Source organism: Pongo pygmaeus, chromosome 20 (genome assembly GCF_028885625.2).
Source record: "Pongo pygmaeus isolate AG05252 chromosome 20, NHGRI_mPonPyg2-v2.0_pri, whole genome shotgun sequence".
Classification (NCBI taxonomy): Eukaryota; Metazoa; Chordata; class Mammalia; order Primates; family Hominidae; genus Pongo; species Pongo pygmaeus.
The window spans coordinates 2,864,720-2,882,794 of record NC_072393.2 but is presented as its reverse complement, the minus strand read 5'-3'; the positions used below and the strand labels follow the sequence as shown (position 1 = coordinate 2,882,794).

General features: G+C 53.9%; 1 protein-coding gene across 6 annotated transcripts in view; it reads left to right on the top strand.

Moving 5' to 3' along the window:
- TLE2 (TLE family member 2, transcriptional corepressor) overlaps window positions 1-16,321 on the top strand; it is a 32,437-nt gene extending 16,116 nt beyond the window's left edge. For 2 of the 6 annotated variants that reach the window (XM_054463026.2, XM_054463025.2), the window contains exons 11-20: window positions 569-718; window positions 2,905-3,043; window positions 4,353-4,513; window positions 5,109-5,185; window positions 7,255-7,504; window positions 7,978-8,225; window positions 8,350-8,497; window positions 11,433-11,583; window positions 13,286-13,362; window positions 16,010-16,321. In XM_054463026.2, coding sequence (XP_054319001.1) covers window positions 569-718; window positions 2,905-3,043; window positions 4,353-4,513; window positions 5,109-5,185; window positions 7,255-7,504; window positions 7,978-8,225; window positions 8,350-8,497; window positions 11,433-11,583; window positions 13,286-13,362; window positions 16,010-16,117 — 1,509 coding nt within the window. In that variant the 3' untranslated portion in view covers window positions 16,118-16,321. Of the gene's footprint in view, window positions 1-568; window positions 719-2,904; window positions 3,044-4,352; window positions 4,514-5,108; window positions 5,186-7,254; window positions 7,505-7,977; window positions 8,226-8,308; window positions 8,498-11,432; window positions 11,584-13,285; window positions 13,363-16,009 lie in introns of those variants that run through there. The other 4 variants (XM_054463024.2, XM_054463022.2, XM_054463027.2 and 1 more) reach the window with 4 other exon arrangements.
- Window positions 16,322-18,075: the final 1,754 nt, after the last annotated feature.

The window sequence follows — 18,075 nt, the reverse complement described above, 5'->3', positions numbered from 1 at the left end:
TGACTTTAAGCCCGGGCTCACTGAGTGATTTGTGGGCAGCGACACCCCCTTCCCTGGCCTCACTTTTCCCCATCTGTTCAATGGGAAAATAAAACCAAGCCCTTATATAGTCCTCGCTATGGGTGCTTATGGAGTAGAGCCTATCATTAAACCCATTTTACAGGCTGGGCATGGTGGCTCACACCTGTAATCCCAGCACTTTGGGAGGCCGAGGCAGATGGATCACTTGAGGTCAGGAGTTTGAGACCAGCCTGACCAACATGGTGAAACCTTGTCTCTACTAAAAATACAAAAAATTAGCTGGATGTGCTCGCTGGAACCCAGGAGGCGGAGGTTGCAGTGGGCCACTGTACTCCAGTCTGGGTGACAGAGCGAGACTCAAAAAAAATAACAAATAAATACATTCTACAGATGAATAAACTGAGGCAGCAGGAGGTTTCATAATCTTCCCATGGTGGGTCGTGGGTACCCATTCTAGAGATTGGGGTGGGAGTCGGGAGGAGGATAGAGAGGGACTCTTCTTTCCCTCTCATTTCAACTCCACTCAACATCACCTCCTTGAACCCAGGACCAACCCTCAGAGCCCCCCAGCCCGGCTACCACCCCCTGCGGAAAGGTACCCATCTGCGTTCCTGCCCGTCGGGACCTGGTGGACAGTCCGGCCTCCTTGGCCTCTAGCCTTGGCTCACCGCTCCCTAGAGCCAAGGAGCTCATCCTGGTAAGGAGGAGGGGAGGGCCTTGAAACTCACTTTATTCATCCTGGGGGCCTGGAAACAGACACTACCCCATGACACAGAGGGCAGTGATGAGAAATCAGCCGGGCTGGCATTGTCCACCCTTTCCTTGTGCTTTTTTTTTTAACCTCCTGCTTGGACTGACTTTGTTGAACCTCAGTAAATATTAAAAGGCAACTTTGTAAAGAAGCTTTGTAGATAAATTTTAAAAGGCAATTCACTACCTTACATGGAAAGCAGGTCTCTCTCTTGCAATCAATAGGAAATCCCATGGAAATAAACATAGTGAAAGCCCAGCCAGCTAGGCTGGACCCAGGCCTGCATGTGTTGAGCCCTTCCAGAGAGGCTTAGAGACACACCGGCCCCAAGCTGAGATGTTGTCCCCGGAAGGAAAGATAATTAATATAGGAACAACTTTCCAGCTGGACCTCCTGGAGTTTAATGCCAGGCATGTGAGCCATCTAAAAGCACCCCCAGGGCATTCGAAATTCAGCTCCTTTTGCGGTTCCCCTCACCCCAAATCTTCTCCAGACCCCTCCCCTGCATTTACCAGGGGAGAGTATGTCGGTTTCTAGGCCTCCCCTCCCGGTTTCAAGGCCTCCCCTCCTGGCAGGTTACCATGGCAACCGCCAGAGGTTGGGGCTCCCATTCCATCTTAAGTGCCCTCCTCCCACTGCGGGAAAAACCTTACAAGGGGATGGGGCAGCTCCGTTGTATCGGAGAAGCCCTCAGGGGTCCTCCCTGACCCCACAGTTGTCCCATCCACTCTCTCACGGGTGCCGGTGCTGCGCGGCTGTCACCGTTTGTGCGATGGTGTCATGGGAAGCCGAGACAGATGCAAGACAAGGATGCGAAGTTTCTTGGGAGGCAGGGGAGGCGATGACATGAAGCCGAGATAACAGAGCCTGCCCCTAGATGGAGGTCCAGCTGCTGCTTTCCTCAGAGCTCCCCTTGGGGAGGGACAGCTCTGGGTGACACCTCCCTCTCCGTGGGGGCACAAGGAGGATTGCAGTGTGTGCTAGGCGCTCTTCCTTCACCTGGGAATATGCCGCTGTGGGGTCTGCCTCTCCACGAGCCCATCCTGGAGTTTCTAATTCCTTGTCATTCAAGAATCTCAACAGTGGCTGGGTGCTGTGGCTCATCCTTGTCATCCCATGGCTTTGGGAGGCCAAGGAAGGACGATCACTCAAGAGCAGGAGTTGGAGACCAGCCTGGGCAACATAGTGAGACCTTGTCTCTACGAAAAATTTAAAAAGCCGGGAATGGAGGCGTGTGCCTGTAGTGCCAGCTACTTGGGAGGCTAAGTCGGGAGGATCACTCGAGCTTGGGAGATTGAGGCTGCAGTTAGCTATGATCGCGCCTTTTGTTTGTTTGTTTGTTTTTCGTTTTGGAGATGGAGTGTCGCTCTGTCACCCAGGGTGGAGTGCGGTGGCGCAATCTCGGCTCACTGCAACCACTGCCTCCCGGGTTCAAGAGATTCTCCTGCCTCAGCCTCCTGGGTAGTGGGTAGCTGGGACTATAGGCACGTGCCACCACGCCTGGCTAATTTTTTGTATTTTTAGTAGAGACGAGGTTTCACTGTTTTAGCCAGGATGGTCTAGATCTCCTGATCTCAGGTGATCCGCCCACCTTGGCCTCCCAAAGTGCTGGGATTACAGGCGTGAGCCACAGCGCCTGTATGATCATGTTAGTTTTGAGAGCAAGACCCTGTATTTTAAAAAAAAGAATTGCAAATCTCGACAGCCTATAACTTTGTAACTTTATTGCCTTTTTTTTTTTTTTTTTTTTTTTTTTTTTGGTGGAGTTTTGCTCTTGTTGCCCAGGCTAGAGTGCAATGGCGTGATCTCGGCTCACTGCAACCTCTGCCTCCCGGGTTCAAGCAATTCTCCTGCCTTAGCCTCCTGAGTAGCTGGGATCACAGGCACACGCCACTACCCCCGGCTAATCTTTTTTTTGTATTTTTAGTAGAGATGGGGTTTTACCATGTTGGCCAGGCTGGTCTCGAACTCCTGACCTCAGGTGATCCGCCCTACTGGGCCTCCCAAAGTGCTGGCATTACAGGTGTGAGACACCGCGACTGGCACCCCCCCCGCCCCCAGTTTCTGATCAGATCGTTGGGCCACAAGACACCAGGTGCCTGGTGGCCTTCAGTCTTGCCCTTTCTCTGCAGAATGACCTTCCCGCCAGCACTCCTGCCTCCAAGTCCTGTGACTCCTCCCCGCCCCAGGACGCGTCCACCCCCGGGCCCAGCTCAGCCAGTCACCTCTGCCAGCTCGCTGCCAAGCCAGCGCCTTCCACGGACAGTATCGGTGAGCACCTTGCCTGTTGGTGCCTGTCCGGAGCAGGCCTCGTCTCTGGGGAGATCTAGGAAAAGGGGCTGGAGAGGCAGAAGGCTGGGATTCCAGGCTTGGTGTTCATTGCCTTGGTCCTTTCTGTGACTTCAAGTTAGACGCTGCCTCCCTCTGGGCAGTTCCTCATTGTCTCAGCTCAGCGGGTAGGGAAACTGAGGCCTGGAGAGTGTAAGTGGCTTAGTCGGGGGTTTCAGCCTAGTTCACTGGAAAGACGATCTTCGGGGCCAGACAGACTTGGGTTTCAGACCAGGCTTGGGCATTCACCAGCTGGGTGACCTTGGGCAACTGACCCAACCTCTCTGAGCCTCAGTTTCCCCATTAGTAATCTGGGAAATGACAGTGCTCATCTTTTCTGCCTTATGGTCAGGCCCTGGGCTGGTTCTGGGGCCCCTGAAAGAAGCTGGCCTTGGAACCTGCCCTCAAGGAACTCCCAGGTGGCAAAAAGGGACGAGACCCAGACCCCAAAACTCACAGCCCTGTATAGTCAGGGCTGGTACCAAGCCAGGTACCCAAGATGGGCAAGGCTGGAGGTTGGCAATGGGGAGGCTCAAGGATGTTTCTGAGATGTTAATGGACATTGGGCCTGGGTTTTTTTTGTTTTTTTCTTTTTTTTGAGACGTAGTTTCACTCTTGTTGCCCAGGCTGGAGTGCAATGGCACGATCTCAGCTCACTGCAACCTCCCGCTCCCGGGTTCAAGCAATTCTCCTGCCTCAGCCTCCTGAGTAGCTGAAATTACAGGCATGCGCCACCACGCCCGGCTAATTTTTGTATTTTTAGTAGAGACCAGGTTTCACCATGTTGGTCAGGCTGGTCTTGAACTCCTGACCTCAGGTGATCCGCCCACCTCGGCCTCCCAAAGTGCTGGGATTACAGGCGTGAGCCGCCGCGCTTGGCGGACCTGGGTTTTGAAGGATGGATAGGAGTTTGCCAATTAAAAGAAAGAGAATGGCCATAGTCCCAGCTACTCAGGAGGTTGAGGCAGCAGAATTGCTTGAACCCAGGAGGCAGAGGTTTCAGTGAGCCGAGATCGCGCCACTAAACTCCAGCCTGGCGACAGAGCAAGATTCCATCTCAAAAAAAAAAAAAAAAAAAAGTCATATCCACCGGAGGAACGATAGTGCAGAGGTCTGGAGGTGTCCAAGGCTATAGCCAATGTGGGACCAGCACATGGAAACTCTGAATGAAAGGCCAGGGAGCTCCCAAGGCAGTGGGAGGCGGGATCTGGGTCCAGGGCTTCAAAACCTGTCCCCGACTCTTCCGTCTCAGCCCTGAGGAGCCCCCTGACTCTGTCCAGTCCCTTCACCACGTCCTTCAGCCTGGGCTCCCACAGCACCCTCAACGGAGACCTCTCCGTGCCCAGCTCCTACGTCAGCCTCCACCTGTCCCCCCAGGTCAGCAGCTCTGTGGTGTACGGACGCTCCCCCGTGGTGAGTCCTTGGGTGGGGGCACAGGAGGTGTCAGCAGGGCCCAGGGGCTGGGGGCCGGGAGGAGAAACCAACTACACAAGGAGAGACAAGGGAGTACAGAAAGGGAAGGGAACCCTGGCTCAGCAAGTGTGCATGGGAAGACGATCAGGGGGTCTCAGTAGTCCCACAAGCTTAATACAAAGCAGGACTTGTGATTGTGGAAAAATGCAACGGTGATTAAGCTGCATGAAGAGAAGCAGTAGGGCCTTAGCCTCGGGGCACTGTTTACAAAAACGGGCAGTGGACCAGATTTGTACCCAGGGGCTGGAGTTTGGAGACCCCTGTCCTAGAGCCAATCTGGGCATTGGATGGAGAACCCTTCAGGATCCTTGGAACCCTGGAGTTCTAGGATTTCCTGGACAGAGATTTTGGGGTCTGTGCACTCAAGTGAAAACCTCAGCCCTCTCATCTGTAGTGTGACAGGCAGAGAGAAGGCATCTCTGCTTCCTTGGGGAGGGGCTGATAAACAGAGAGGGGCATGGCAGCTGGGCGTGGGGCAGCACAGAGGTGGGTTGGAGTCACCTGCCTCACTGACACCCCCCTGGCATTCTGACAGATGGCATTTGAGTCTCATCCCCATCTCCGAGGGTCATCTGTCTCTTCCTCCCTACCCAGCATCCCTGGGGGAAAGCCGTGAGTACCAGGGTGGGGCTCCCTGGCTGGGGACCCGGGCCAGCACCCCGCCTCCTTTGAGGTCTTACCTTGTGTGGTTGGGGTCTCCCTGCTTCCCTTCTAGAAAGTCTCTTGTGTGGGCCGGGCACAGTGGTTCACTCCTGTAATCCCAGCACTTTGGAAGGCTGAGGCAGGTGGATCACTTGAGGTCAGGAGTTTAAGACCAGCCTGGCCAACATGGCAAAACCCTGTCTCTGCTAAAAATATAAAAATTAGCTGGATGTGGTGGCGGGCACCTATAATCCCAGCTACTCAGGAGGCTGAGGCAGGAGAATCACTTGAACCCGGGAGGTGGAGGTTGCAGTGAGCTGAGACTGCACCATTGCACTCCAGCCTAGGCGGTAGAGCAAGACTCAGTCAGAAAAAAAGAAAAAAAGAAAGTCTCTTGTGTAAGCTACTCAGAGTTCCACTGGCTCTCCATAGAAGTAGACTCTGACCCCCCAGGGGAGATCTGGCCCCAATGTCCACAGAACTTTCTGCAGGGATGGAAGTGTTCTAGACCCACTGCTGGCCAACCCGGTCGCCACCACCTGGATGTGGCTTTCAGTAGTTGAAATGTGACCAGTGCAACTGAGGAGCTGCACATTTTTGTTTTGTTTTGTTTTCTGAGACTGAGTTTCGCTCTGTCCCCCAGGCTGGAGTACAGTGGTGAGATCTCGGCTCATTGCAACCTCCACCTCCTGGGTTCAAGCGATTCTCCTGCCCCAGCCTCCTGAGTAGCTGGGATTACAGGCACACAGCACCGCCGGCTAATTTTTGTATTTTTAGTAGAGACAGGGTTTCACCATGTTGGCCAGGCTGGTTTTGAACTCCTGACCTCAAATGATCCACCCATCTCGGCCTCTCAAGGTGCTGGGATTCCAGGTGTGAGCCACCGTGCCAGCCTGAAAATGTTTATTTAATTTCAGTTCATTTAAGTGTTTTAACTGGTCACAGGTGGCCGGGGCTCCTAGGACAGCACCCTCTAGCTGGTCTGGAACACTCAAGGTGTCTTTGTGGGTCCTCGGTTGAACGAACATTTATTAAGTGCTTGTTTACCATGCGCCACACCACGACCTAGACTCCCTGTGTATTTGTGCCACCTGCTGACTGTCCCATATCACCTTTGACCATGTTGTCCTGCCTTTTTCCTAAATGAATCAGAGGCCGAGCACCATGGCTCACTCCTGTAATCCCAGTGCTTTGGGAGGCCAAGGCGGGAGGATCACTTGAAGCCAGGAGTTTGAGACCAGCCTGGGCAACATAGCAAGACCTCATCTCTACAAAATAATAACAGAGAAAATTACTTTAAAAAAATGCATCAGAGACCGGGCCTGGTGGCTCACACCTGTAATCCCCGCATTTTGGGAGGCCGAGGTGGGCAGATCATTTGAGGTCAGGAGTTTCAGACCAGCCTGACCAACATGGTGAAACCCCATCTCTACTAAAAATACAAAAAAATTAGCCAGGCGTGGTGGCCTGCACCTGTAATCCCAGCTCCTTGGGAGGCTGAGGCAGGAGCATTGCTTGAACCCGGGAAGCAGAGTTTGCAGCGAGCCCAGATCGTGCCACTGCCCTCCAGCCTCGATGACAGAGTGGGACTCCATCTCAAAAAACAAACCAAAAAAACGTATCAGGCTGAGCATGGTGGCTCACGCCTGTAATCCTAGCACTTTGGGAGGCCGAAGCGGGTAGATCACTTGAGGTTAGGAGTTCAAAACCAGCTTGGCCAACATGGTGAAACCCCGTCTCTACTAAAAATACAAAAAATTTAGCCAGGCATGGTGGCGCGTGCCTGCAATCCCAGCTACTTGGGAGGCTGAGGCAAGAGAATCGCTTGAACCCAGGAGGCAGAGGTTGCAGTGAGCCGAGATCGGGCCACTGCACTCCAGCCTGGGCGACACGGCGAGACTCCCTCCCAAAAAACAAAACAAAAAATAAAAAACACATCAGAGGGTGCCAGGCAGGACAAAGGCATCTCCCTGCCCTCCCAGGTGCGGGTGCGGGGGCGTGGTGCCCAGGGCTGGGTCATGCCCCGGCTTTCTCTCCAGGGCCTACTCCTTCCACGTGTCTGCGGATGGGCAGATGCAGCCGGTGCCCTTCCCCTCGGATGCACTGGTAGGCGCGGGCATCCCGCGGCACGCCCGGCAGCTGCACACGCTGGCACACGGCGAGGTGGTCTGCGCGGTCACCATCAGTGGCTCCACGCAACACGTGTACACGGGCGGCAAGGGTTGTGTGAAGGTGTGGGACGTGGGCCAGCCTGGGGCCAAGACGCCCGTGGCCCAGCTCGACTGCCTGGTGAGGGCGGGGTGGGACAGTGGGCGGGACTCAGGTGAGGGGTGGAGCTTATGTTCAAATGGGGCGGTGTTTGCAGGCTGGCCGTGGGTGGGGCTACAGGTGAAGGGCGGGGCTTGTAGGTGAAGGGCGGGGCTTATAGGTGAAGGGCGGAGCTCATAGTCACATGGGACAAGGCTTGCAGGCCAAAGGGGTGGGGCTCATTGGCCAATCAGAATTGGACTTGCAAGACAATCAGGACAGGGTTTGCAGGCCAACCATGGGTGGGGCTTATAGGTAAAGGATGGAGCTTATATAGTCAGATGGGGCCGTGTTTGCAGGTCAAAGGGGCGGGGCTCACCAGCCAATCAGGGTAGGGCTTGCAGGCTAATCAGGATGAGGCTACATTGGGCTCCAGAGACCCCCACATTGAGCTGGGCTCCTAGAGACCTCACCTGGGACCAACCCCCAGCCCCTGCTTCTCTCCCCGACCCCAGAACCGAGACAACTACATTCGCTCCTGCAAGTTGCTGCCGGATGGCCGGAGTCTGATCGTGGGCGGTGAGGCCAGCACCTTGTCCATTTGGGACCTGGCGGCGCCCACCCCCCGTATCAAGGCCGAGCTGACCTCCTCAGCCCCAGCCTGCTACGCCCTGGCCGTCAGCCCCGACGCCAAGGTTTGCTTCTCCTGCTGCAGCGATGGCAACATTGTGGTCTGGGACCTGCAGAATCAGACTATGGTCAGGTGGGTGGCAGGTGCGCTGGGACCTTGGGCAAGCCCCCGGCTGCTCTCGGTGCAGAGTGTGACCTGGGACGGTGCTGGGGCAGCTCGAATTCCAGGATGGACGCCTGGGCCCTTCTCCCTCCAGGCAGTTCCAGGGCCATACGGACGGCGCCAGCTGCATTGATATTTCCGATTACGGCACTCGGCTCTGGACAGGGGGCCTGGACAACACGGTGCGCTGCTGGGACCTGCGGGAGGGCCGCCAGCTGCAGCAGCATGACTTCAGCTCGCAGGTGCTGTTCGGTTCTGGCGGGAGGGGGATGGAAGCTCCAGGAATCCAGCGTCCCTACCTCTCCTTGTGAGGTGCCCGCTTCCAGAGGCAGGACAGGACTCCCATCTGCTGTGGTGTCCATCTTTCTTGTCTTCCAGACACATCCACAGGCTTCCCCTTTAACTCTCTAAAGACATAGGAGAACACAAAAGAGCTGATTCATAGGAAGCTGTGGGGCTACTGAGACCCCCAGATCATCTTCCCCACTTGCTTTTGTCCAGCCATACCCTTATATGTGCCTTTCCTCGTGTAGCTGGGTGGTTCTTCTAGCCTTTAATCTCTGGACCCTGCCGAGAGCGCGGGACACACACTTCTCCACTGAGGACTCACCATGGGGGAGCTACTGGCCAGGAGAACAGAGTGGAGGTTGATGTAGGAGGAGCTGGGCATGGAGAGATCCCCATTGAAGGTGGAGCCTAAGCTGAAGGACATGATGAACAGGCTGGACAGAGCTGGGGGCTCCTCAGGGCTGAGCAAAGAGAGTGAATCTTCAGGCACCGTGACCCCAGATCCTGCCTCTCACTGCTTTGGGGGCAGCTGTGAGCTCCTTGTTGTGTCATTCAGGGTTTCCATGCACACCATACTCTGGGACAGCTCTGAGGCCTCTGCACATTTGTTCCCTGTGGCTGAAATGCCTTTCTTTTTTTTCTGTAATTGGCAAACTCCTATTCATCCCTCAAGACCCATCTCAGTTGCCCCTACTCCTTGAAACCTAAGAGGAGCTAACTCCTAACTCCCAAGCTCCTTTTTTTTTTTGAGACAGAGTTGCTGTGGTGTGATCTTTTTTTTTTTGAGACAGAATTGCTGTGGTGTGATCTCAGCTCACTGCAACCTGTACCTCCCAGGTTCAAATGATTCTCGTGTCTCAGCCACCTGAGTAGCTGGGACTACAGGCATGCACCACCATGCTCGGCTAATTTTTGTATTTGTTGGTAGAGACAGGGTTTCACTGTGTTGTCCAGGTTGGTGTTGGACTCCTGGCCTCAAGTGATCCACCTGCCTCGGCTTCCCAGTATGGGAATTACAGGCCTGAGCCACCACGCTTGCCCTCCCAAGCTCTTTATGTCCAACCTGCTCTTCTCTTTCAGGAGTGCAGGTGGACACAGCTCTCCATCCCATGGCCCCGAAGCTTAGGTGGGCTAAGAACATTTCTAGGGATCCCATGGTGAATATCTCCTAGCTCACTGGGTGCCCCCCAATGCGTCTTTACACAGAAACGCTTCGGCATGGCCAAGAAAGGACATTTGAAGCCCTCCAGTCTTCTCTTCTGCAAATGTGTGGTTATTTCCACAGGCATCTTGTTAGTGAGACTCCAAGAGGTTTAGGGTGGAACAGAGCCTGATTCCTGTTTGTTCCTAAAATGGGGTGGAGGACCCTGAATCTTTTAAAAATCAAACCGAGGCTGGGCGCAGTGGCTCATGCCTGTCATCCCAGCACTTTGGGAGGCCGAGGTGGGTGGATCACTTGAGGTCAGGAGTTCGAGACCAGCCTGACCAACATGGAGAAACTCCATCTCTACTAAAAATACAAAATTAGCCAGGTGTGGTGGCACATGCTTGTAATCCAAGCTACTTGTGAGGCTGAGGCGGGAGGATCACTCGAGCATGGGAAGAGGTTGAGGCTGCAGTGGGTCATGATGGGACCACTGCACTCCAGCCTGGGCGACAGAGCAAGACCCTGTCTCAAAAAGGAACATTCCAAGCCAAGAGTGAGAAGTTCTGTCTCCCAGGCCTGGTCTGTCTTTTTGTTTTTGTTTTTGAGACAGAGTCTTGCTCTGTCGCCCAGGCTGGAGTGCAGTGGTGCAATCTCAGGTCACTGCAACTTCACCTCCCAAGTTCAAGCGATTCTCCTGCCTCAGCCTCCCGAGTAGCTGGGATTATAGGTGCCTGCAACCACGCCCGGCTAATTTTTGCATTTTTAGTCGAGATGGGTTTTCGCCATGTTGGCCAGGCTGGTCATGAACTCCTGACCTCAGATGATCTGCCCGCCTCGGCCTCCCACAGTGTTGGGATTACAGGCCTGAGCCACAGAGCCCGGCCAAGGCCTGATCTTTCATAGTCTTGCTCTGTGACCTTGAGGGGACACTGCCTCAGCTTCTACCATCTGCTTAAGGGGAGTGATTGTCCTTGCCTGGCTGTTCCCTTCTCTGTCCCTCCTCCCTCCTCTCTCCCTCCTCCCTGTGCTGTTGTGCGCTCAGAGCAGATAATGGATGTGCGGCCCTAGGGTTCTGTGTAATTCTGATTAATATTAATGATTCGACATGCAGTTGTCTGCTGTGTTCCCAGTCCTAGGCCAGCTGCCTTTCTCTGGGGGGGCCGAAGAGGGAGAATGTTGGACTCTACCCCCCAACCCCTGATGGTGCTGGGCACCCCCCAATATCCAAAGGGGCTTGTAGGCTGGACATGGTGGCTCACACCTGTAATCCCAGCACTTTGGGAGGCCGAGGCAGGCAGATCACTTGAGGTTAGCAGTTTGAGACCAGCCTGGCCAACATGGTGAAACTCCGTCTTTCCTAAAAATACAAAAATTACCTGGGCGTGCTAGCAGGCACCTGTAATCCCAGCTACTTGGGAGGCTGAGGCAGGAGAATCCCTTGAACCTGGGAGGCAGAGGCTGCAGTGAGCTGAGACTGCGACATTGCACTCCTGCCTGGGTGACACAGTGAGACTCCGTCTCAAAAAAAAAAAAAAAAAAAAAAATTATCCAGCGTGATGGTGCATGCCTGTAGTCTCAGCTTCTGGGGCTGAGGCAGGAGGATCTCTTGGGCCCTGGAGGTGAAGGCTGCAGTGAGCCATGATTGTGCCACTGCGCTCCAGCCTGGGTGACGGAGTGAGACTCCGTCTCAACACAAAACAAAGGGGGGCTTGTGACCCCATCTCTTCCCTCTTTACCCCCAGATTTTCTCCCTGGGCCACTGCCCTAACCAGGACTGGCTGGCGGTCGGAATGGAGAGTAGCAACGTGGAGATCCTGCACGTCCGCAAGCCGGAGAAATACCAGCTGCACCTCCACGAGAGCTGCGTGCTGTCCCTGAAGTTCGCCTCCTGCGGTGTGTCTTCCGGGGTGGGGTGGCACGCCCTCAAAACCCCAACAAAACCCAGGGTGCCTGTCCAATCTGAATCTTAGATAAATAACAAATAATGTTATTTATATACTAAAGTGTTATTTATATACTAAGTTTTAGATACTCAAAAGCAAATCGTTAGTACAAGTATATCCCAAAAGTGTGGGATACAGTTATACTAAAAACCAAATAATGAAATATTTGGGATATACCTGTCCTAAAAATTATTGATGACTTATCTGAGATTCAAATTTAAGGCTGGGTGCAGTAGTTCACGCCTGTTATCCCAACACTTTGGGAGGCCAAGGCAGGCAGATCACCTGAGGTCAGGAGTTTGAGACCAGCCTGGCCAACATGATGAAACCCTGACTCTATTAAAAGCATAAAAATTAGCCAGGCATGGTGGTGAGCACCTGTAATCCCGGCTACTTGGGAGGTTGAGGCAGGAGAATTGCTTGAACCCGGGAGGTGGAGGTTGCAGTGAGCCAAGATCATGCCACTGCATTCCACCCTGGGAGACAAGAGTGAAATTCTATCTAAAAAAAAGGAAAAAAAAAACAAGAAAAAGAAAAAAGAAATTTAAGCCAGGCACAGTAGCTGATGCGTGTAGTTTCAGCTACTTGGGAAGCTAAGGCAGAAGGATCGCCCAAGACCAGGAGTTCAAGACCAGCCTGGGCAACATAGCAAGACCTTCTCTACAAAAAAATTAAACAGCTGGTGGGTCGCATCTCTACTCCCAGCTACTAGGGAGGCTGAGGCAGGAGGATTGCTTGAGCCCAGGACTTTGAGGCTGTAGGGAGCTATGATCATATCACTGCCCTCCAGCCTGGGCAATGCAGTGAGACCCTGTCTCTTTAAAAAAAAATTCATTCATTAGTGTAAGTATATCCTAAATAGTACATGGGATATCTTATACCAAAAAAAAAAAAAAAACAAACTTGGGCTGGGCACAGTGGCTCACACCTGTAATCCCAGCACTTTGGGAGACCACGGTGGGAGGATCGCTTGAGGCCAGGAGTTTAAGACCAGCCTGGGCAGCATAGTGAGATCCCAACTCTACAAAAAATAATTTTTTGAGACGGAGTCTCACTGTGTTGCCCAGGTTGGAGTGCAGTGGCACAATCTCGGCTCACTGCAACCTCTGCGTCCTGGGTTCAAGCGATTCTCAACCCTCAGCCTCCCAAGTAGCTGGAGGTACAGGTGCCTCCCAAGTAGCTGGAGTTACAGGTGCCTGCTACAATGCCCAGCTGATTTTTGTATTTTTAGTAGAGAAGGGGTTTCACCATGTTAGTCAGGCTGGTCTCAAACTCCTGACCTCAAGTGACCCTGCCGCCTCGGCCTCCCAAAGTGCTGGGGTTACAGGTGTGAGCCACTGCCCCTGGCAAAAAATAAAAATGTTAGCTGGGCTTGGTGGTACACACCTGTGGTCCCAGCTGCTTGGGAGGCTGGGTGGGAGAAGCGCTTGAGCCCAGGTGGTCGAGGCTGCAGTGAGCTATGATTGTACCACTGCACTCCACCCTGGGTGACAGAGCAAGACCCTTTCTGGGGGAAAAAAAAAAAAAGGAAAAGGGAGAGACCGGACCCAGACCCAGCCTGCCCCACCTCCCCCACCTCCCCCACCTCCCCCTGCAGCCTGGGTCTCTCTTTAGTGCCCCCTCTTTGAACGCTGCTGCTCTCCTTCCCCAAGGACGGTGGTTCGTGAGCACCGGGAAGGACAACCTGCTCAACGCCTGGAGGACGCCGTACGGAGCCAGCATCTTCCAGGTACTCGGCAGTCTGAAGCCCCCACCCTGGCAGGGCCATGTGCCCGGGTATGCCAGGGTCAGGCAGAGAGATTGCCCCTGTCCCCATCCCCCAGGCCCCCCTGCCACCCTGACCTCTCCTCAGGGTCCCGCAAGCCTCCCCCCGACCCAGGTACTAAAGCAGAGGTTGGAATTTCAGCCGGAGGCCTCACCTCATCTGCCCGTAGCCTGTTGGTTTTTCTAAAATTTAGTTGCAGTAAAATGCATATAACATTATAAAATTTAAAATTTGCCGGCCGGGCACGGTGGCTCATGCCTGTAATCCCAGCACTTTGGGAGGCCAAGGCGGGCGGATCACGAGGTCAGGAGATCGAGACCCTCCTGGCTAACGTGGTGAAACCCCGTCTCTACTAAAGAAAAATACAAAAAGATTAGCCAGGCATGGTGGCGGGCGCCTGTGGTCCCAGCTACTCGGGAGGCTGAGGCAGGAGAATGGCGTGAACCCAGGAGGCGGAGCTTGCAGTGAGCCGAGATCGCGCCACTGCACTCCAGCCTGGGCGACAGAGCGAGACGCTGCCTCAAAAATAAATAAATAAATAAAAATAAAATTTGCCATCTTACTCATTTTTTTTTTTTTGGAGACAGAGTCTTGCTCTGTCTCCCAGGCTGGAGTACAGTGGTGCCATCTCAGCTCACTGCAAGCTCCACCTCCCGGGTTCAATCGATTCTCCTGCCTCAGCCTCCCGAGTAGCTGGGATTACAGGCATGTACCACCATGCCTGGGTAATTTTTGTATTTTCAGTAGAGATGGGGTTTCACCATGTTGTCTAGGCTGGTCTCAAACTCCTGACCTCAGGTGATCTGCCCTTGGCCTCCCAAAGTGTTGGGATTACAGGCGTGAGCCACCGTGCCCAGCTGTTTTCTTTTTTTTTTTTTTTGAGACAGTCTTGCTCTGTCACCCAGGCTGGAGTGCAGTGGCACTATCTCAGCTTATTGCAAGCTCCGCCTCCTGGGTTCACACCATTCTCCTGCCTCAGCCTCCCGAGTAGCTGGGACTCCAGGCACCTGCCACCACACCTGGCTAATGTTTTGTATTTTTAATAGAGACGGAGTTTCACTGTATTAGCCAGGATGGTCTTGATCTCCTGACCTCATCCACCCGCCTTGGCCTCCCAAAGTGCTGGGATTACAGGCGTGAGCCACCACACCCGGCCTGTTTTTCAAATTTTATATCCCCATCAGCAGTGATTCAGATTTTAAAATTCTCTGCATCCTCACCAACACTTGTTATTGGCTGTCTTTTTAATATGCCCGTCCTGGTTGGTACAGTGTTGTTTTTTGACATGGAGTCCTGCTCTGTCACCCATCCTGGAGTGCAGTGGCACGATCTCAGCTCACTGCAGCCTCCACCTCCTGGGTTCAAGCGATTCTCCTCCCGCAGCTTCCCAAGTAGCTGCCATTACATGTGCCCGCCACCACGCCTGGCTAAGTTTTGTATTTTTAGTAGAGACGGGGATTCCCCATGTTGGCCAGTCTGGTCTGGAACTCCTGACCTCAGGTGATCTGCCTGCCTCGGCCTCCCAAAGTGCCGAGCCACTGTGCCTGGCCCAGTTTTTTATATTTTCAAAGGGTTGTAAGAAAAAATCCCAGAATATGTGACATAGACTTATTTAGACTTTAGGCAAAGCCTAAAATGTTTACCAGGTCCTTTGTGAAGTTTGCCGATCCCTGGTCTAGGCCATTGCCTTGGCCCTCTGCTGTGCTGTGTGACATCATGCCTGGTGCATACCCACTCTGAGCTTCCAGAAAGGGCAGCACTTCAGTTCCATCTCTCTTGGTATTGAGGGAATGGAGGCCCTGTTCTGCCCATCCGACTTAGCTCCAAAGCACCTGTCTCTAGAAAACAAGTCGCTCGGCCGGGCGCGGTGGCTCACGCTTGTAATCCCAGCACTTTGGGAGGCCTAGGTAGTGGATCACCTGAGGTCAGGAGTTTGAGACCAGCCTGGCCAACATGGGGAAACCCAGTCTCTACTAAAAATACAAAAATGAGGCTGGGTGCAGTGGCTCACGCCTGTAGTCTCAACACTTTGGGAGACCAAGGCAGGCGGATCACCTGAGGTCAGGAGTTCAAGCCCAACCTGGCCAACATGGTGAAACCCTGCCTCTTCCAAAAATACAAAAATTAGCCAGGTGTGGTGGCATGTACCTGCAATCCCAGCTGCTTAGGAGTTTGAGATAGAAGGATTGCCTGAACCTGGGAGGCGGAGGTTGCAGTGAGCTGAGATCATGCCATTGCACTCCAGCCTGGGTGACAGAGACCCTGTCTCACACACACACACAAAAATTATATATATATATATATATACACACACACACATGCACACACAAATTGGCCAGGCGTGGTGGCGGGTGCCTATAATTCCAGCTACTTGGGAGGCTGAGGCAGGAGAATGTCTTGAACCCGGGAGGTGGAGGTTGCAGTGAGCCGAGATTGCGCCACTGCACTTTAGCCTGGACGACAAGAACAAAACTCCATCTCAAAAAAACGAAACGCGTCGCTCAGGAGGCGAGTCCTGACCTCCTGTTCCCGACTCCGCCCCAGCCTTGCCCACACACCCATCTGTGGGGACCATGCCTCACCATGCCCTTTTCTCTCCTTCCCTTGGCAGTCCAAGGAGTCGTCCTCAGTCCTGAGTTGTGACATCTCCAGAAATAACAAATACATCGTGACAGGCTCGGGGGACAAGAAGGCCACCGTGTATGAGGTAGTCTACTGAGACATGACCCCGCTTCCTGTACCCGAAGTCCAGACTCCTAGGGGAAGCAGCAGCTGGGACAGACATCCTAGCAGCCGCCTCCTAGCCCTGCCTAGGAACTGTTCATCCCATCTGCTCTCTGGCCAGCGGCTTCACACCTTCCCCTGCTGCATGTGGGGGCCGACAGGCAGGGGACCTCGGTGGAAATAAAATGTATTTATCACATCCGCATCTCTCTCGGGCTGGGGAACCGGTGATTATTGTTCCTCTTGGGCACGGTTACTGGGAGGCAACCATGTCCTGGGGATGGGGTCATACGTAACGAGAATTCATTCTGCAGGATATTCAGAGGTGTCTGCCTGGTGTGTGAGAGCCACTCCGAGACACAGGAGTTGTGTTGGGCAGGATAGTTTAGATGCTGTTGTGTAACAAGTAGCCCCCCGAGTCTCAGGGTTAATGCATTTATTCCTTGCTCATAACCACATGGTATACAGGGCTCTACTCCAGGTAGTCACTCAGGCCTCCAGGTAGAAATTTTTTTGAGACAGTCTCACTCTGTCGCCCAGGCTGGAGTACAGTGGTACGATCTCAGCTTACTGCAACCGCCACCTCCTGGCTCAAGCAATTCTTCTCCCTCAGCCTCCCGAGTAGCTGGGATTACAGGAATACCACCACACCCAGCTAATTTTTGTATTTTTAGTAGAGACAAGGTTTCTCCATGTTGGCCAGGCTGGTCTCAAACTCCTAACCTCAGGTGATTGGCCCACCTCGGCCTCCCAAAGTGCTGGGATTACAGGCATGAGCCACTGCACCTGGCTAGATTGCAAGGATTTCTAAGAGCCCCGCACACGGCAAAGGGCTGAGCAAACGTCCCTGCCCAGTGGAGGGGAGGGGTACGCTGAGCACTAAGGGATGAGAAACAGCCCCCAGAGGACTGAGAAGACTGTTCTGGAAAGAGGAGAACAGCGGATGTGACATCTCAGAGGCAAGGGGAGCTTGGCCTGGTGGTTACCCAGAAGACAGCCAGGTTCTGGAGAACGAGGCCTGCAGATGAGGCTTCAGCGGGAAGCGGGGATCGGGCAGCAGGGAGAGTGGGGGGGCAATCAGACCTGTGTTCTGGAAGCTCAAGTGGGCTACCACGTACAACATGGGTTAGGACGAGTGCTGGGCTCACGCCTGTTATCCAAACACTTTGGGAGGCTGAGGCGGGCGGATTGCTTGAACCCAGGGAGTTTGAGACCAGCCTGGGCAATAGTGAGACTCCATCTCTAGAAAAAAATTTAAGGCAGCATAGGTTGGACGGAGTAGATGCCGCTGGGAACGTTCTAGAAGGAGATGGGAAGGTTGCTGCTGAGAACAGAAGGCACGCCCTGGTGGACGTTTCTGGAGACACCGCAGGAAAGGGGATAATTCTCTGGGTTAAGGAGCCTAGGCCCGTTGACATCTGGGCCCCTTCCTAGCTTGGAAAAGGGAAGGTGGGCAAATGGCGTTTCCAGAGCCCTAGTTTGTGTGGGAAGAAGGCCGACCAGTGAAGCTATTGGAAATTTGTTTCAACCTTAGCACTGTGGACATCGGGACTGGACCATCCTCTGGGGTGGGGCCCTCCTGGGCACCGCACAGTGGTGAGTAGTGTCCCTGCCCCCACCCACTCCATGCCAGGGGGACCCCACAAGTCGTGACAACCAGAAATGCCTCCAGACATCACCTAGAGTCCCCTGGGGGCAGAATCACCCTACTGGAGACTCGCTGGTCAAATGGGACATGTCTAGGACACGACCACTCACACCGCTCCTGGAATCACACCAGAAACATCGGACGAGATTGGAGCTGCTCCGGGCGGCGGAGGTGGAGATCTGCTACCCCAACAGCGAAGTCTGTGGCTGTGACTAGATTCCCAGAGAACGAGGATGGAAACAGCTCAGAGGGCCAGGCATGGTGGCTCACGCTTGTAATCCCAGCACTTTGGGAGGCCGAGGTAG